The sequence below is a fragment of the Aotus nancymaae genome, unplaced genomic scaffold (genome assembly GCF_030222135.1).
Source record: "Aotus nancymaae isolate 86718 unplaced genomic scaffold, 86718_ANA_hifiasm-v0.15.2.pri h1tg000031l, whole genome shotgun sequence".
In the NCBI taxonomy this organism is placed as follows: Eukaryota; Metazoa; Chordata; class Mammalia; order Primates; family Aotidae; genus Aotus; species Aotus nancymaae.
The window spans coordinates 5,143,845-5,163,621 of record NW_026988444.1 but is presented as its reverse complement, the minus strand read 5'-3'; the positions used below and the strand labels follow the sequence as shown (position 1 = coordinate 5,163,621).

Below are 19,777 nucleotides of genomic sequence, written 5' to 3'. Positions count from 1 at the left end.
GGACCTGGGCCCCATGCCCACCATGCTGTCACCTCCACTTGTAAAATCAACTCTAAAAACAGGTGGCAAGTCAAATATCTACCAATTTAGAAAGAACGTGTCACTCAAACAACACACCCAGAAGCGGTCAGGGCTCCTCACCTGCAGGACAGCTGGACACGCTGTGGACCCTTCATTGTTACTAGGTCCCTTGGTGAAAAGTGGACACAGCTTCGGGATGGATGAGGGAGACTTGCGGAGGCAGGCTTGGGGGCGTATTCCAGACACAGTGTGAGAGCCTCTGAGACCTAGAATCTACATCATCAATGTTAATCCTTGACACAGATCAGTGGGTGCTTTTGCCGCGCCCCCCCCGCCCCCGCCGCCGGTGTGCTCAGGAGCCATGTGGCCTGTCTTTGCACCAAAACTCCCCATCCAGGCCCAGCTCTACCCTCTCTCCACCCCAGCCGCCCTGCAGCCCTGCCCTCTTGCCCTTTGATGTTTTGTAGGCCCACAGCTCCCAAACACAGAGGCATGATGGGGGACAATGTCACCAAGGTCAGCACCTTCATCCTGGTGGGCTTCCCCACAGCCCCGGGGCTGCAGTACCTGCTCTTCCTCCTCTTCCTGCTCACCTACCTCTTTGTGCTGGTGGAGAACCTGGCCATCATCCTCGCCGTCTGGAGCAGCGCCTCCCTCCACAGGCCCATGTACTACTTTCTGAGCTCCATGTCTTTCCTGGAGCTCTGGTACGTGTCTGACATCACCCCCAAGATGCTGGAGGGCTTCCTGCTCCGGCAGAAGCGCATCTCTTTCGTCGGGTGCATGACGCAGCTCTACTTCTTCAGCTCCCTGGTGTGCACCGAGTGCGTGCTCCTGGCCTCCATGGCCTACGACCGCTACGTGGCCATCTGCCACCCGCTGCGCTACCACGTCCTGGTGACCCCGGGGCTGTGCCTCCAGCTGGTGGGCTTCTCCTTTGTGAGCGGCTTCACTGTCTCCATGATCAAGGTCTATTTTATCTCCAGCGCCACGTTCTGTGGCTCCAACGTCTTGAACCACTTCTTCTGTGACATCTCCCCCATCCTCAAGCTGGCCTGCACGGACTTCTCCACTGCAGAGCTGGTGGATTTCATCCTGGCCTTCATCATCCTGGTGTTTCCGCTCCTGGCCACCGTGCTGTCATATGGGCACATCGCCCTGGCCGTCCTGCGCATCCCCTCGGCCACCGGCCGCTGGAGAGCCTTCTCCACCTGTGCTTCTCACCTCACCGTGGTCACCATCTTCTACATGGCCATGATTTTCATGTATGTCCGGCCCCAGGCCATTGATTCCCGGAGCTCCAACAAGCTCATCTCTGCTGTGTACACTGTCATCACGCCAATAATTAACCCTTTGATCTACTGCCTGAGGAACAAGGAATTTAAGGACACCTTGAAAAAGGCCTTGGGTCAAACTTCACAGTAAGACAACTAAGTGTCCTAGAGTAAAATCTGTAGTGATGAAACAACATCGTATAGGGCTCTGTAAATTAATTTTTAACTGAAAGTTAACAAACGTACAGAACTATGTGAAATTTAACAAACCTACAGAGCTGTGCACAAATAATAAGACTTCACCTGCATTTGTTTTCACAAAAGGACGATACTCATGGAACCAGCTCCCAGATCAAGAATTAGAAGCTGCCCTCATGCCCTCTCCCAGTCATTATCCCTGCTCCACGAGAACCACTATCCTGACTTCCAAAACCAGATGCTAGCTTTGGTGTTTTTGAGGGGTTTATACATGTAATCATAAAGTACGTACCCTGTTATTTCAGCTTCTTTCATTCACCACGCTGCTTGATGAATCCTTGATGTTTTCGCAGGTAACAATAATTCATGCATTCTCATAATACATAAATACTGTATTCACAATACATAATACATACATAATACATAATATATTCATAATACATAATACAATATTCATAATACATAAATACTGTATAATACATAATGCCTAATACATTTATACTGTATAATATATAATGCATAATACATTTAGACTAGGATAATACATATACTGAGATAATGCATATACTGTATTATGTACACATAATACATTATGCTGGAAGAAACCCTGTCCTGCCTCTCCCAGCAGGGGCGAGCCATTGTGCTCAACCACAATTTATGTATCTAAACATAGAAGAGGTAAGTAAGAATATAATGTTATAATCTTACGGGACCACCATCTTATATGCTGTTCAGTTCATCATTGACCAAATGTTGTTATGTGGTATACAACTCTATCAATTGAGAATATGTGTTGGCTTATTTCTGGATCCTCTGTTCTGTTAAACTGATCTATGTATCTATCAATATCATACCCTTATCCATACCACACAGTCTTGATTAATATCATTATGTAGTAATTCTTAACACTGGAAGAGTGACTCCTCTCACTTCATTCTGTTTCAAAATTATTGTGGCTATTTCAGGGCCTTAGCATTTTTATATAAATTTTATAATAAGCCTGTCTATGTCTCCAAGAAAACCTTGCTGAGATTTTGCTAGAAATTCCATTAAACCCAAAAATCAATTTGGGAAGAAGTGACTTTATTACTCTGTTGAGTCTTTCAATCCATGAACATAGTAAGCCTCACCAATTATTTTTTTATTTTTTCTTTTTCTTTTCTTTTTCTTTTTTTTTAAGATGAGGTTTCACCATGCTGGTCAGGCTGGTCTTGAACTCCGGACCTCAGGTGATCCGCACGCCTTGGCCTCCAAAGTGCTTGGATTACAGGTGTGAGCCACCACGCCCGGCCCTTCTCTCCAATTATTAAGGCTTTCTTAATTTTTTTTCATCAGTGTTTTGTACTTTTTAGTGTACAGATTCTGTATGGATTTAGACCTAAGTATATTTTCTTTGAAGAAACTGTAAATGGTATTCCCTCTTTTATTTCAGTTTCCACCTGTTTGTTGTTAGTATACAGGATGCAGTTGATTTTCGTATATTGACATTGTATCCTGCAAACTTGCTGCACTCACTCATCAGGTCTAGGAATTTTTTGTAGCTCCTTTGGATTTTCCATGTGAACAGTCAGGTCAACTAAAAAGAGACAGTTTTCTTTCTTTCTGATCTGTATGAATTTTAGTTTTTATTTTTTGCCTTACTGCATGAGTTATTACTAGAACTTTCAGTGCTCTGTTGCACAAGAGTGGGCAGAGCAGATATCCCTGCCTTGATTCCTACTTAGAAGGCAAGCGCTCAGTCCTTCAGGATTAAGTACGACGATGCAGTTTCTGTGTATGTGCTTTATCAAGCTGAAGCAGCTCGCCTTTAGTCCTTCTTTGCTGAGAGCAGTTTTTGTTTCTATCATAAATGAATATCTAATTTTGTCAAGCGATGCAGAAAACTGCATCAATCTGGCCATAGATTTTTCTTCTTTCACCTGCTGATAGAGTGTATTACATTGGTTGATTTTCAAATTCCAGATTAGTCTTGCATCTTTTGAATAAATCACATTGGGTTGTGGTATATTATTCCTTTTATATAGTGTTGGATTCAATTTGCTAACTTGTTAACGATTTTTGTGTCTAAGTTCATGAGAAATATTGGTCAATAGGGTTTTAAAGTTATTTTCATACTGTCTTTGTATGGTTGTGGTATCATAAAACAAGTTGAAAAGCATTCACTTCTATTTTCTGGACAGGATTGTATAAAGTTGTTTAAACATTTGCTAAAATTCTCTAGTGAGATTATCTGGAACTGGGAATTCTCTTTGGCGGGTGTGTGTGTGTTAAAATTACAGATTGAACTTCTTTAATGGGTACGGGACTGTTCAGGTTATCAAGCAGTTAACAGATGAGGGATCACGTCTGCCGTTTTTTGTCGTTTTCTCTGCCTTTTTCCTTACCTTCCAATGGACAAAGTACGTTTTTTTTGGAATTCCATCTTGATTTGCTGATAATGTCTCAGGAGAGATCACTGTACATAGTTTTCGTAGTGGTTGCTCCAGGTATCGCAGCATGCAGATGTGACTTCTCACAACCTCTTTAGGTGGATGTTTCACTGCTTCAGGGGAAGTATTGCAGATTTCTGTCATTTAGGTGATCTTACCCTCCCCGTTTTCTATATAGTGATTGTCGGATTTCCTATATATACAGTGAGCACTACATTAACAATGTTACAATATTTGTTTTAACCATCAAATATAATTTTAAAAACTCAGTAGGTGAGGGATAATTTATTATATTCTCCCCTACTTTACCTATTCTGTTGTTCTGAAGGCCCTAGCCTTCTTGTGTTATTTTCTTAATGTTTGAGAAGCTTCCTTCCGTCAAACTTTAAAGGGGGGAAGAGTCCGCCGGAGACAAAGTATCTTAGATTTTTCATCACCTGCGAATGCCTTCGTTTCCCTCATCCCCAATAACCACCAAAGAATGGTTTTGCTGAGTATAGGATTTGCTGCCCGGGGGGGGGGGTGCTCATTGTCCCTCTCGATTGACAAGTCCTCCAACACCACCAGCTGAGCCAGGCACCATCAACCAGGAGCCCCGCCTCCCTGGATTTTGTCTCCTCAGTCCTGAGGCCTTTGAATCCAGTTCCAGACGAGCATGTCCAGAGAGGAGAGGAGGCAGCGTGAGAAGTGCCCGACACAGGGAGCCAATTTCCAAAATGTAATGGTAGATAACAAATAATTCCACTTGGTGGAAATGTTTGAGAAACTTTAGGACAGTGATGTCCGGTAATTATTTAATTGTATATTCTGTTTCCTATGGTGATCGTTCTCCTTTTCCCATGCCATCAGTAAAAACTGAAACACTAGAATCTTGCCTTAGAAAATAAGATAAAGTTGTGTCTTCACCTGGGGTAAAGCTGGGAAAGACAACTGGACCATCGGAGGCCAGATGTGGCTAGGATGGATAATGATCGAGATGAGAAAATCTGAAGATGCCCTCCCATCCCCCATTCATTTCCCAGAATTCTCAGAAACACTGAAAAAATATGCTGGACTTCCTAGAGATACAGAGATGTGGAGGGAGGCCTTGAGTCCTTCCATTTGAAGATAAGCTGTGACTCAGTGGGGCCGGAGGATTTAGGGCTATCTGGTTACACCCTCCAGGTGTATGTGTGTTCATACAACCCACTTGGTGGCACATCTGTGATGCGTCAGGAGCTCTGCATGGGCCTGGAGCACAGTGAAGGATGTGGTATGGTCCCTGCTCGTGTTAAACGCAGTCCAGAACAGTATTTCTTTCATGCGGACTCTTTGCATCAGAGTTAGCTGAAAGCTTGTTAAATAGATTTCAGGGTCCCTCCACGATCTAAAAATCAGGCCCTCCTGCGTTGGGGACCGGGAATCCATATTTTTGACAAAAAGCAATTCTTCAATTATAGAAACATCCGTAGAAACTTAGTTTATACAACCGCATTCCCACTGTTTTACAATTGCATGATAATTTCTGAAAAGTTGAAAACAAAAGTTTAAGAATATCTAAGGGGTTAAGAACAAAAGGCTCGAGGCACACAGATGATAACAACCGTTCCAAACAGCAGGCCTACTTGGAAGGAAACCGCACAGGCGAGGTTCCTCCGCGGGGCCCAGAGCCCAGGTCCCCGACGGGAGCAGTTTTAAGACACGGACTTGGAGCGTGCGCTTTTCTATTTGTTTCTATTCAATTCGAAGTGTTCACAGCAGGTCCCCTGGATGAGACCACTGAGCCTTCAGCGCCAGCGGCCACCCGGGCCGTCCTTGCCAGGTCCCCGTGCCCGAGTGGCGCCCCTGGGCAGGGGTCCCACCCCGTCCCCCGCTCCTCGCCCCTCTCCCTCCCGCGCTGGGACGTTCCCCAGGAGGTGGCGTGACGTCCGCACCGCGCCTGGCGTGGACCTGGGACTGGGCGCAGAAGTCGCTCCACGCCCGGGCGGCCTCAGCGCCCCCGCCATCGCAGCAAGTCACAACCCGGGCGGGAGTCGGCGGCCGGGCAGCGGACCTGCTGCCCCCGCTCCCCTGCGGCCCCCACCCCTCAGCCCGCAGCCCGGCCCGCAGCGAGGCGCGCCCGCGGTGTTCGCGGAAGCCCCCGAGGGTCTCGGCGCGGTCCCGCCCCCACGCGCCGCTGGAAAGTTCCTGACAGGCGCCGCGGGCACCCTGGCCGTGACGTCACAGCGGCGCGCCGGCCGCAGGAGAGGGCCCCGCCGCGACCGCGTCCCCTTGGGTCCTTGAGCCTGAGCTGACGGGGGAGCCATGGCCTTGCGGCTACTGAGACTTGCCCCGAAGTCGGCGTCCGCGCGGGTCCCGGCGGCGAGCGTCCAGCGCGTGGTGAGCGGGCGGCGGGCGGCGGGCGGCGGGGCGGGGGCACTTCCGCATCTCCCTCGGCCTCTGGCGGCGGCTCCCGGGGTCGCTCTCGGGGTGGGTTGGGGGAGCCCCTCCTGCCTCCGGAATTGTTTGGTCTTCAGTCGTGGACAGACCTCCAGGGGGCCGCGGGCTTCTCCAGGCCGTTTTATCTCAGCTTTAAGCAAAACGCTGGAGCGCGGAGGTGATCGTCCCCGAGGCTGCGCTGATGCGGGGGCCGGAGTGCAGGTGTCATGCGGTCATTCACAGAGCAGCTGTGTCTGCAAAGGTCGGGCCCTGCTGGGGGCTGCGGTGATGCGATATTGAGCAGAGACGGAGTCCGGTGCTGTGTCCTCTTCCTCTGCCGTTTCTCTTGCAGACTGCTCTCACTGCCCAGCGCTTTGCCCCCGCCTTCCTCAGTAACACGATTGGATTGCTTTGTCACATTCTGCCTCAGTCCTGGGATACTTCTTCCTAATGAGTTTTTTAAAATGTGCATACATTGAGTGCATTCCTTGTGCTGTAAGGTTCTGTGGGTTTTGACAAGTGTATAAATGGCATGTCTCCACCATTATAGGATCATACAGAGTAGCTTCACTGCCTTAAATAAAATCCCCTGTGCTTTACCTATTAAGCCCTTCTTTTCCCCAAACCCCTGACATCCACAGGTCTCTCTACCATTTCCATGGTTTTGCCTTTTCTGGAATGTCGTATAATTGGAACAATAACACTATGTTGCCTTTTCAGACTCCTGGAATGCTTAGAAATATCTATGTAAGAGTCACTTATGTCTTCGTGGCTTGATAACTCATTTCTTTTTAATCACTGAATGATATTTGATTGTACGGATGTACTTCAGCGCCTGAAGTTTTCGGCAATTAGGAATAAAGCTGCTGTAATCATGTACGTGCAGATTTCTTTGTGGAAATACATTTTTATATCAGTTGGGTAGTACCTGGAAGAGTGATTACTGGACCATGTAGTAAGACGTTTTCTAAGAAGCTGCCAGGCCATCTTCCTGAGTGACCTTGCCATTTAACTCCCACCAGCAGTGAATGCTCTCCTGTTGCTCTGCGTCCTCACCGGCTTGCGGGGCTGTCCGTTACTTTGAATTGCTGTCCGTTCTAATAGAAACGTAGTGGTATTTTGTTTTAACTTTTGAATCTCTCATGACAAACAGTGTTCGGCATCTTTTCTTAGGCTTATTTGCTATCTGCGTTGTCTTCATTTGTGAGAGGTGTTCACATCTTTTGCCCGTTTTAAAATTGGGTTGTGCCTGAACCCAGGAGGCGGAGGTTGCGGTGAGCCGAGATCGCGCCACTGCACTCCAGCCTGGGTAACAAGGGCGAAACTCCGTCTCAAAAAAAAAAAAAAAAAAAAAAAAAAATTGGGTTGTTTGCTTTGCATTGTTTCATAACTTGTTTCTTCCTTACTTTTCAGTTATCAAGTAAATCAAGATCGAAAAAAACTTGGTATTATTTTATGTTCTCCTGTTTTATTTAAATTTCACGATACAGTATTTTAATACTTTTGTGTTTTCTGAGTACTTAGTGTTCCTTACTACGGATATGTCGTTGGACATTTAAGGGTTTCTATTTGCGTTTTTGGTATTATATATCATACTTATTGAGCATTCTTATAGGCCAGTCTTTGCACATGTCCATGTATATACCCTTTGGGTCGGTTCCTGATGCTGCAGACCCAGCATCCTCTAGGTTTAATTACCATTCGCAGCTTATGATGGTGCTCGCTGTCTTATCCTAACGCTGTGCGTCATTTTTAGATGTATTTCCCACTCGATACGTGGAAAAGCATGTTCTCCTTGTTAATAGCCTTGTTTTTCTGTAGCAAGGTCGGCCACTTTTTCATGTGTTTTTTGGCTGTATTTTATAATTTTCAAATAAGGTGTGCGTTTTTATTGTTTGTTTTTCTTACTGTTCTGTATACAGTAAGGCTGTTATCCCATCGTATGTGTTGAACTTTTTCAGTTTGCTTTACTTTTGGTTATGTTTCTTTTCTTTTTGTGGAAGGATTGTTTTGGCTTTAGCATGGAGAATGAATTGGGGTGTTGGAGACAGGATTGAAGCAGGCTTTGCCTTGCAGATGAGAGATGCGAGGATGTCTGCAGAGTCAGTGCATGGCTCAGGGAGATGATGCAGTGTCCAAACAGTTTGAAGAGTTAGGATTTTGTATTTAATTCTGCAGTTGAAGGAAGGAGAACGGTACCAAAGATGACACTCAGATTTGCTGTCTTTTGCTTGTTAGGGAGTGGATATTGCCTGCTGTGAGGGAAAGCAGATAGGGGGCTCGGGTGTGGATGTGCATTTCACTTTAGCTCTGTTACCTTCAGGTGCCTTCAGGACGTCTAGTGGAGCTGTTTAACAGGCAGTGGGGTAACTAGGTCAGGAGCTGGGGACAGAAGCTTGGATTAGAGAAATGTTTTTTATTCCCTTCCTCTCTGTCACTCCCAAGCTCCCCTCCATGCCTGTCTTTCTTGCTTCCTTCCTTCTGTCTGCTCATCCATCTATCCAATTTTTATTGAACATAGTAAACATATTTAATAAAAATCTTAGACAGTGTTCCAGACCCTGAGGATTTAGCAGTGAACAGACAATATATCTGTTAGGCAATTAGTAGGCAACGAAAAGACGTAGATGTTGGCATTTTTATCACCAAAGGTTTCTTGGTATTTTACCTGATGGTTGCTAATGGCTGCAGGAACTGGAGTGGTCACAGTGTGCTGCTGTGTGATTTTGTGTTTTTCAGGAGGGAATTCACACCAGTGCGCGACGCAAGCTGCGATATGGAATGTGGCACTACCTACTTGGGGAGAGAGCCACCAAAAGAATGACAGAACGCAGCATAGTGATAACTGTAGATGGCAACATATGCTCTGGCAAAGGCAGAGTTGCAAAAGAAATAGCAGAGCAACTAGGTACGGATTTCACTTATGTCTGAGCTATGTGGCTGCTTATCTCACTGGGTTTTCTTCAATATTGATTCATATTAAAATAATATTAAATATTTAATAATTGGGCCTAAGGTGGGTATTTTACATTTTTGTTTATTGAAGAAGCTGTTTTTTAAAACAGAACAAGAAAAAGCTGTTTTTAATCTTTTATATTTGGAAAAATTTAAAAATCCATGCTGGTTGTCAATTTGAGTTGGAATTTTATGTGGACAGTGTAAGCAGGACACTTCCACGTCAGCTGTCGCGTTTGAACTTTGTGACAGCCTTTGAAATAGAGCTGAGGATGGTACTCACTCACAGATGGGTGTGCTCCTGAGTGAGCAGTGCCACACAGCTGGTCACAAAGCCAAGGTTAGAGCCCCTTCCCGCCTCCTGGTACAGATGTGTGTCCCTTACACCTTTCGGTGGCACCTGCATGACAGCAGTTGCCCGCTAGAGGGGGCTCCTGTGGTTACAGGTGCTGTCCTTTCCAGAGGAGCCCGTTCAAGGTCACCTTACAGCTCTTTTGCTCACACGCATGCTGGTATATGTTGTGTGTTCCCTTCATACGTAATGAGACCCAGGTGTGAAGGTGACATCCTCCAGGTCTTTGGAGCCACCCCTGGTGGTGCTGCTTGGGCGGGCTGTGTGTTTGGCTGGTCTGTGCTGCTCCCTGCAGGGAGGGAGCCTGCGCATCAGCCTGCATCCCGTTGTTCCTCTTTTCAGGCTTAAGGCACTTTCCCGAAGCGGGTATACACTATGCAGAGCTCACCAGAGGAGACGGGAAGCCCCTCGACATAGCGTATGGCGGCAACTGCAGTCTGGAGAAATTCTATGATGATCCGCGAAGCAACGATGGCAACAGTTACCGCCTGCAGTCCTGGCTGTACTGCAATCGCCTGCTGCAGTACGCCGATGCCTTGGAGCACTTGCTGACCACAGGTGCGGTGTCTCTGGCAGCCAGACTGGCTCTGTGCTTGAGTGCTGTTCTACAATTCAGCCATTTAAAATTGCTGCTAAGTCGAGCTTTTCTTTAAGGGTGTTTGGTGAGGTAAGGTCTGTCTTTCCAACAGGATTGTAAATTTCCTGAGATTGTGTTATTTTTCTTACAATAAAATCAACTTAATACTGTTTCACTGTGGGTACTGGAGTGAGATTTATGGATTGTGTAGAATTCTCAAGGCACTGGTTTAAGCTTCAGTACTTACATATTCATTTATGCATGAAATGTGTCAGAACAAAAGCGGACAGAGAGTGTAGAAGTGTCCAGGAGGAAGCGGGATGACACTTAGGAAGATAGTTCGTGTGCCACACAGAGAGGTGTGGGTGGCAACAGAGCAGCATCGTCCTGGAGGGCCAGAGACAGGCTGGGATCACCGTACAGCCACGAGGTAGACGTCAGCCTGATAAGATGACAGAGGGGGCGGAACACACAGGGTCCCCTAGGCCCATGCAGGAAGGGAGGGTGCTTCCCTGGACGTTATCCAGAGCGGGGAAGACATGGACAAGAGCGAGCCTGGGATCAGAAAGTAGAGTTGGGAGGAGGAGGGAAGCTGGATGAAAGGGCAGGAACATGGACCACTTGTGTGCAGAAGAGGTTAGGATCCAGCCAGGGGCCACCGTTCTCATCCTGGGAAACAGGAGTGCATGCTAGACATCCTGACAGTTGGACCACAGATGCACTGCTGATTTTCGGCCAAAGCTACCATGGCTTGGTGGTCCTGAATTCACAGGTAGCAGCAAATGGTACGTCTGTGTGTGGAGAGAGGAAGATGGGTGCATTCTTGGGGCCTTCGTGTCTGTTTTATATTGCAGTGCCTGCCACGCTGGTGGATCAGTAGTGACCCTGATGAGCTTCTCACACCAGCTCAGCTGCCACTAGGGTTGGCTTCACGGGGTCTGAGCTGTGAGAACAAGAATGTGCTTTTCAGCAGGAGTGGCCGGCTGACGGGCTGCTTCACGGAGCTGTGCTCAGGAGCCCCTGCCTGGGCCCCTGCAGGTCTCCATGGGTGCAGCGTGTGTCCGAGACATGCATCTACACAGCTTCCGGGGGTGGAATTCTTGTCTTGCTTTTTCAGCATTTTATTAGCGATCCTTTTTTTCTTACATGAATGTAAACCCTGATCTTAGTTAGTGTTACTCCTAAGAAAACAGTGCGATCTGCTGTCTCTCGTCTCACGTTCTTCACCAGGAGCTAGTCCAGGAGCTGATGTAGTGGCCGGGACGACATCTGGGCTCACTCCACGTTCTTTTTGAAGCATTCTTAAACCCTGTTTTCTGACTACTCATTTCTTAAAATGAAAAAGAAACATTTTACTTGTTAAATAACAGCTTGCTTTCTTTTGTGCTATGTTAACCTGTTTCCTGTTTAGAAAAAAAAAGTGCAGTTTGCTGCCAGCACAGTATTCTTGGGGCAAACTGGAACTGGATCAGTGTATTCATTAAATATTTAGTGCATGCCCGCTGTGTGCCAGACCCGTTCTATGAGTTAAGGGTGCCACAGGGAGAGAAGCTTGTGTTTAGTAGGGGTGAAGCTTGTGTTTAGTAGGGGTGAAGGTTGTGTTTAGTAGGGGTGAAGGTTGTGTTTAGTAGGGGTGAAGCCTGTGTTTAGTAGGGGTGAAGGTTGTGTTTAGTAGGGGTGAAGGTTGTGTTTAGTAGGGGTGAAGCTTGTGTTTAGTAGGGGTGAAGGTTGTGTTTAGTAGGGGTGAAGCTTGTGTTTAGTAGGGGTGAAGCTTGTGTTTAGTAGGGGTGAAGGTTGTGTTTAGTAGGGGTGAAGGTTGTGTTTAGTAGGGGTGAAGGTTGTGTTTAGTAGGGGTGAAGGTTGTGTTCAGTAGGAGTGAGGCCTGTGTTCAGTAGTGGGTGAAGCTTGTGTTTAGTAGGGGTGAAGCTTGTGTTTAGTAGGGGTGAAGGTTGTGTTTAGTAGGAGTGAGGCCTGTGTTCAGTAGTGGGTGAAGCTTGTGTTTAGTAGGGGTGAAGCTTGTGTTTAGTAGGAGTGAGGCCTGTGTTCAGTAGTGGGTGAAGCTTGTGTTTAGTAGGGGTGAAGCTTGTGTTTAGTAGGGATGAAGGTTGTGTTTAGTAGGGGTTAAGGTTGTGTTTAGTAGGGGTGAAGCTTGTGTTTAGTAGGGGTGAAAGTTGTGTTTAGTAGGGGTGAAGCCTGTGTTTAGTAGGGGTGAAGGTTGTTTTTAGTAGGAGTGAAGCTTGTGTTTAGTAGGGATGAAGGTTGTGTTTAGTAGGAGTGAAGCTTGTGTTTAGTAGGGGTGAAGCTTGTGTTTAGTAGGGGTGAAGCTTGTGTTTAGTAGGGGTGAAGCTTGTGTTTAGTAGGAGATGAAGACTCGATGTGAACACAGGAGTGTGTTGTCCCATGTATGTGGCAGGTGCTCTGAGGTTGAGGCCACGGGGAGAGGCTGGATAGGATGATGAGGGAGGCCTCTGCCTAGCAGAGCTGACTGCAGGGAGGCTGGCCGGGGACCCTGGGGACCAGTGCTGTGTGCTGCGTCAGTGTTCTTCAGGGCTGCTGTGACAGGAGCACAGCAAGTGAGGCTGGGAGTGGGCGGAAGTCAGGCTGAGAAGCGACCCAGCATCAGGAGAGCTGGCTGGAGTGGGAGTGGCAGGAGGAGGATGGGGTGGGCACGGTAGGGGTGGAATACATTATTTAAAAAGAAAGCACTTTTTGTATTAACTGGATGCTTTGGTTAGAGCTGACTGAATGAAACAATGTTACATTGCTCAAAACTGAAAAGATATTTTAGATTTTGAAAATGATTTCCCACTTGTGAATATGTATTTGTTCTTCTCTGTACATTTGGTGTGGAAATGAAATTGTAAATGACCATTATTTTCTTTTTTCTGCCACGCAGTGATGAGTCTCCAGTGCATTGCTGTCTGATTTTCAATTTCCGTTCACCTGCTTTTAAACAGGACAAGGTGTCGTGTTGGAGCGCTCCATCTTCAGTGACTTTGTGTTCCTGGACGCCATGTACAACCAGGGCTACATCCGGAAGCAGTGTGAGTCGGGGTTGCTGACAGGCTTGTGGGTGTGGTGTGACTTCGCAAAGGCTGAGGCAGACTCGCCTTGCGCTTGCTGTGTTTATGAGTGTCTGTGAAGTAGATGAATAGATGCCATTGCTTCATCAGTCTCCGCTGGAGAAAGGGGCTTCCTGAGGTGCCTTCCACCCTTCCTCCCTCCTACGACATCGTGTCTCCCTGTGAAAGCAGATTGGAGCCCTGGACCTCAAACACATGCGGCTTAAACTGCAGCCCCCGCAGTCTTCCCCCCACAAGAGCCGCCACCCCCACTCTCAGCTTGCCCTAGCGAAACCTCTGCTGTTCTTCCTGGACCTGGGCTGTAATTGTAAGCAACGTTCCAGTTTCTATGTCGTCACAGTCCTTCCTGCTGACACGCTGACGTTTTTCAGGACAGTAGGTCTGTGTTGCCGTACTGGGGAAGGTCTGACAAGTGGCAGATGGAGAGGAACGAAGAACCCCCGAGTTTGAAGCAGGCCGACCTTGAGGAGCCAGGGTGGGGTTGGGATGTGTGACTAGGACTGTGCTGGGCGGTGCGTCGAATAGGCCTGGCGGACAGCCTGACTGATGGCATTTCATCTGTAGACTGGGGTGACTGGAGCCGGTGGGCAGCTGGAATCTGGGAGCTCAGAGTCAGTGCTCTTGGTCCCTGAAAAGGGAGACCGAAGCAAGTCAGGTGACGGTTCTGCGGAGGGGTACTCCACCTGTGAGCTTGTGGCCCACAAGAGCAGTGCCAGCCCTTGCTTCTCATAGGGGCTGATCCTCCCTGGACATACTGGGCAGCGGGTCAGGTCACCAGCCAGTGTTTCTGGAGTGCCTGCGGTGTGCCAGGCTCTCTTAGGTACTAGGGATATGAATATGAAGGAACTTAAGACAGGGCTCCCACAGGCCCAGGGTTGGGGGCTGTTAAACTCACGGAGATGGTTAATTGCAAGAAAGTGTACTTAGCAGCTCCCGTGCATTACTCCCGGGTTCTGTGGGGCACATAGGAGAAATGTTGACCTGCTGGGAGATGGGAGGGATGTGTCGGGCAGCTGTGTTGAGGAATGGCCTTCTGGTGAGTCACCTGGAGTGCACTGGGAGTGAGGGAGGTGTGGGGATGGTGGAGGAGCCTGCGCATGTCCTGTGGGGAGGGCTCGTGCTGGGGGAGATGCTGCTGGATGAGGCCGCACGAGGGAAGGGCTGCGCCTTGCGAGGGTGCTTGGCTTTTGTCCTGAAACTAGTGAGTGATCACTGGAGGATTTTTAGCATGGCAGGGACAGGGTTAGATGAGTTTAAAATGGTTTCAGGCCTCCATCTGAAGGATGCATCTGGTGAGGAGAGATGGAAAGGGAAGGAGCCTATCTGAGAGGAAGTTGGAGTGGGACAGGTGCGTCCAACAGGGAGGCTGCACGGTGGGAGTTGCTGCTCAGGAGGGGCACTGGGCAGGCCCGGGTGGGTGGGTGGCTTCCTGCATGCACAGTGGGGAGTGGCGTGGACCTGCCCTGGCTGGTGGGCTGGTAAGGGAGAAGGACGCACGGGGCAGTGGACTGAGGCAGCTTCATGTTTGGGCATTGGATTCCTGAATGTGATGTTCCCATGACACGGGGCAGGAGACACCTGTTGGCATCTGCTGGATGTCTGCTGAAGTCTGAGGACTGGCTTGGGTTGCAGGTGGTTTGCGGGCATGGGGGGGTCCAGCCCTGACCATGGGTATTCTTGTCTTCAGGCGTTGGGGGGGTCCAGCCCTGACCATGGGCATTCTTGTCTTCAGGCGTTGGGGGGGTCTAGCCCTGACCGTGGGTATTCTTGTCTTCAGGCTTTGGGGGGGTCCAGCCCTGACCATGGGCATTCTTGTCTTCAGGCGTTGGGGGGGTCTAGCCCTGACCGTGGGTATTCTTGTCTTCAGGCCTTGGGGGGGTCCAGCCCTGACCATGGGCATTCTTGTCTTCAGGCGTCGGGGGTGTCCAGCCCTGACCGTGGGCATTCTTGTCTTCATGCGTTGGGGGGGTCTAGCCCTGACTGTGGGCATTCTTGTCTTCAGGTGTCGGGGGGGTCCAGCCCTGACCGTGGGCATTCTTGTCTTCTGGCATGGGGGGTCCAGAAATGGAACCCCCAGGGAGAAGTGACTGCCACATTTCACCTTTCAGGGGCTGGTGACGTTAGCCAGAGTCGTTTCAGTGCTGGGCTGGGGGAAGCAGATCATGTTGGCTAAAGGACAGGTGGCACAGAGCATGGCGAGGACCATCTGAGAAGCGGTGTGCCAACAGGAGTAAGGGTGAGGGCGGGAATGAGGGTGAGACTTGGTGAAGGGAGGTTTCACCTCAACCTGGGGAGAGACTGGCGTGCTAGCGGTCCAGCTGTCAGGATGCAGACCCGAGGCCCGGTGTGCTCTGCCTGGATGTGGGTTTGTGTCTGTATGCTCAGGTGGACAGTACCCACTGGCAGCCTCGGTCCTTCACTTTGTCACAGCTCCTCCTGGTGGTCTTGTTCTTCTAGTCATGTCGTCCCTGACCCTGAGCCAGAGGCCCATCTCACCATTGCCTCTAGAGTAAGGTTACTAGGAACACTCACTGGACCTTTTTTTAAAATTTAATTTTATTTTTTTAAATTTTTATTCATTCATTTGTTTATTTTGAGACTGGGTTATGAGACTGGCTAATATTTGTATTTTTGGTAGAGACAGGATTTCACCAAAGCTGTCAAGGCTGGTCCTGAACTCCTGGACTCCAATAATCTGTGTCCACCTCGGCCTCCCAAAGTGCTAGGATGACAGGCGTGAGCCACTGTTCCCAGCCCATTTCCTTTAAAGCAAAATAGTTGCCTTTCTGTGGACCCTACCGTGGCTGCCTGCTTGTCACTTCTGGAAGGTTCCGCCACATGAAATGCTGCAGAGGGGATGTCTTCTCGACACGGCCTCTCCACTCGCACTGGCGTGCGCTCCCTGCTGGCTTCCAGGAGGTCGGGTGTGTGCGCGAGCACGTGCAGGTGTAGAGTGCTCTGCAGAGAGCAGGGTTCCCTTAGGCAGCACGGGCCCGTCTGCGTTAGGCATTCTGTGTGGTGGGCACTTCAGGAGAATTATTCCTCAGCCTTAGCTGCTTTCGATTTCATGTTGTCACTAAATTTGACTCAGTACATACTTCTGTATAGCTGATTATACTTACTGAACCTGGATAAATGTAGCTTGACGATTTTTAACTGAGTTATTTGAAAACTAAAGTATTTTTCTCTAGAGAAGACCAGACTATTTTATCTGTTATTACTATGAAGAAATATACATACTGCAGATATATGGAATATATTTCAGTTCAAAGATCACTGAGCTGTGACTTTCATCTTGTGTGACCTATACCTTGCCTCAGAAGCAAAACTTAGTGCTTAAAACTGTGATGACCTGGAACACAGTCACACGCCGTGTGCGGTCAGTGCTTAGAACTGTGATGACCTGGAACACAGTCACACGCCGTGTGCGGTCAGTGCTTAGAACTGTGATGACCTGGAACACAGTCACACGCCGTGTGCGGTCAGTGCTTAGAACTGTGATGACCTGGAACACAGTCACACGCCGTGTGCGGTCAGTGCTTAGAACTGTGATGACCTGGAACACAGTCACACGCCGTGTGCGGTCAGTGCTTAGAACTGTGATGACCTGGAACACAGTCACATGCCGTGTGCGGTCAGTGCTTAGAACTGTGACCGTTATATGATTTGTAGATTGGTACATGGCTCTGAGAATTGCATGTATCTCTGCCCTTTTATTCAAGGAGGAGCATGTTTTAGAAGGCTGCATGGGGACTGTTAGGTGACGATGCCCCTTTCTCCTGTGTATGCCAGGTGTGGAGCACTACAACGAGGTGAAGAAGGTCACCATCTGCGAATACCTGCCTCCCCACCTGGTGATCTACCTCGATGTGCCAGTTCCAGAGATCCAGCGTCGGATTCAGAAGAAGGGAGATGTAATGCCGTTTTTCAATCAGAGGCGAGCCTCTCTATTTTTAATGTAGATCAGCACTAAAAGTCCCATTTTAATAGCATAGTAATTTCTACCAGTCCTCACTAGGAGGGGTGACACGCACCCTAGTCCCACCTGACAGAGGGCGTTTGCAGGGGTGGAGGGGAGACCCCAGAGCTTGTCCTGGTGCCACCACCTGCGGATCTGCTGCCCACCAGTGCTCTGCGGCCCCTCTACTGTCTCTGAGTCCCCTGTGCTGTTCTTGGGAGGCTGTGGGGGGCCTCCTGACAGAGCGTCCTCCATCCCTTTGTCATGTACCTTTCTGTTCTCTGATGAGGTTTTTGTGTCTTACCATTTTTTTACACATTGAAAGCGATTTCTAATAACCTTCATCATCAGAACAGTAGAGCAGTGATCTCCACATACATCCATTTACTCTTTGTGGTTGTCGTTAGATCTTAATTAGGTGGCCTTGAAGCAAGGCCTTTTGAAGTGACCCTGTGGCTGTGGGCAGCTCTGTTGGCAGCCTGATGGAGGATCCTGAGATGAAGCAAAGACCATCTTTGCCCTGTGGCTCGTTCTTGTTTAATACTGCGTTGTTTTTTCCTGGAGGAGAATATGATCTCCTTTTCGATATTGTGATGAAAATGCAGGGCTGCCTGCTTGTTCCTCATTCTGGTGCCCATCCTCTGTGCTGGAATGCTTGTAGGTGCTCAGCAAATACCTTTCTGAATGGTGGGTTCTTATAAGGGCAACAGTAAAGCTCTGGTTTTTTTTTTTTTTTTTTTTTTTTTTTTTGAGACAGAGTTTTGCTCTTATTGCCCAGGCTAGAGTGCAATGGTGTGATCTCAGCTCACCGCAACCCTCACCTCCCAGGTTCAAGCAATTCTCCTGCCTCAGCCTCCCGAGTAGCTGGGATACAGGCATGTGCCACCATGCCTGGCTAATTTTGTATTTTTAGTAGAGATGAGGTTTCTCCATGTTGGTCAGGCTGGTCACAGCCTGGAACACAGTTACACGCCATGTCTAGTCAGCGCTTAGAACTGTGATTGATCTGGAACACAGTCCTGACCTCAGGTGATCTGCCTGCCTCAGCCTCCCAGAGTTGCTGGGATTAGAGGAGTGAGCCACCGTGCCGGCCTTAGCTCTGGTTAATTTTTGCTGCTCCTGAAAGATCCGTGAGACTAACTTTCCTTCTCTCGTTCGCGGTAGTAGAAACGTGAGACATCTACGTACGCCTCTCACTCGCCACTCTGAACCTTTTACTGCCTAAGCATTTGCTTTTAGGTACGTTGTGTAGTTAGATGAACCTTCCATCCAGTGGCGAAAGGAGGGAACTGCAAGTTCAAATGTTTATTTCTCAGTGGAATAACTTTGGGCACATTTGCTCATTATGCTGACATTGAGAAAAAATCATATATTTAACATTCTTTAGGTAATTCTTTTGTTATCTGGGAAAACAGTATTTCAAAAATAATTCTGAGGTCTAAAGTAGAGCTTCAACTTTTTAATTTTTCCAAGTGATCTTAAATAGCATCACCGGCTAAAATTACCCCATTTTGTAAAAGAGACGCCATATTATCCGATGTAAGTCGTTGTCCTCTTTTGATTTTTATTTCAATGCAGTCTTGTGTCTCAGTATTGCAGCTTTTGGGAATAACTGATGGGCATGTCCGAAAACCATTTCTAGACTCTGAGAAAACAGTCAAAGTGATAGTGACTAAACATTTCATTGAGTAAGGTCAGGTCAGATTTCTGAGATGGTTGGTTATGTTGCTTGTTATGTGTTTATATTACACGAGAGTTTCTTTTGTAATCAGTCAACATTTAATCTTATCTTACTTGGCACATAGTTAATGATAGAGATTTAGAGTCATATCACCTCTTTTATACTTCTGTTGATTTCACTCACTCACTCCTCTAAGACAGAGCACTTCCTACTTATAAGGCACCTGTGTCAGGCACTAGGAGGCTACAAAGGTGAACAAAGACGGTCTCTGCCCAGACGTCAAGTCCTTATTGGAAAATAGAACTCCCGATTGCTGTCTTTCCCCTTTTTGACAGAGTGACGAAGTGCCACATTGCCTGTATCAGCCTTTCCCTGTGCCCCATCTCATTACTGGAATTAATATGAGTTGAGTACATATTCTCTGAATGATAGGGTTTTTCTTACTTTGAACAGCTTCAGTAAAGTATAATTTATACTCTGTAAAATTTACCCATTTTAAGGGTACAACTGAATGATTTTTGATAGTCCAGTTTTAGAATATTTTCATCATTTTGTAAGTTGAAACAGAGGCCTATTCCTTTCTTTATTCCTTCCTCCCTCTCCTGTAAATGTTTACTGAGCATCCACTGTACTGGACGCTTCTGGTGCCAGGGGCGTACCGGCGAGCAGGGTGGGTGAGGCCTCGCCAGGAGCTCATGTGCTGATGGGGGTCCTACAGCAACCAAGGAGATGAAGAAGAAATACATTCAGTAGATGGGCCGAGAAGATGGTGTTAAACTGTAAGGAGTTTAAAATTTTAAAACTTGCCACTCTTAATTGGATTTTCAAGTTTCTGAGATTGGCATAGCACAT

At 47.9% G+C, this 19,777-nt stretch overlaps 2 protein-coding genes across 4 annotated transcripts in view; both read left to right on the top strand.

Moving 5' to 3' along the window:
- LOC105725840 (olfactory receptor 6B2) overlaps positions 1 to 2,607 on the top strand; it is a 66,164-nt gene extending 63,557 nt beyond the window's left edge. For both annotated transcript variants that reach the window (XM_064383404.1, XM_064383403.1), the window contains exon 3: positions 489 to 2,607. In XM_064383404.1, the coding sequence (XP_064239474.1) occupies positions 489 to 1,446 (958 nt within the window). In that variant the 3' untranslated portion in view covers positions 1,447 to 2,607. The remainder of the gene's footprint in view (positions 1 to 488) is intronic.
- A 3,556-nt stretch (positions 2,608 to 6,163) lies between these two features.
- Positions 6,164 to 19,777, top strand: part of NDUFA10 (NADH:ubiquinone oxidoreductase subunit A10) — a 64,513-nt gene continuing 50,899 nt past the window's right edge. The window contains exons 1-5 of one of the 2 annotated variants that reach the window (XM_021665045.2): positions 6,164 to 6,280; positions 9,059 to 9,227; positions 9,969 to 10,184; positions 13,161 to 13,247; positions 17,079 to 17,200. In XM_021665045.2, the coding sequence (XP_021520720.2) occupies positions 6,206 to 6,280; positions 9,059 to 9,227; positions 9,969 to 10,184; positions 13,161 to 13,247; positions 17,079 to 17,200 (669 nt within the window). In that variant the 5' untranslated portion in view covers positions 6,164 to 6,205. The remainder of the gene's footprint in view (positions 6,281 to 9,058; positions 9,228 to 9,968; positions 10,185 to 13,160; positions 13,248 to 17,078; positions 17,201 to 19,777) is intronic. The other variant, XM_012465051.2, reaches the window with a different exon arrangement.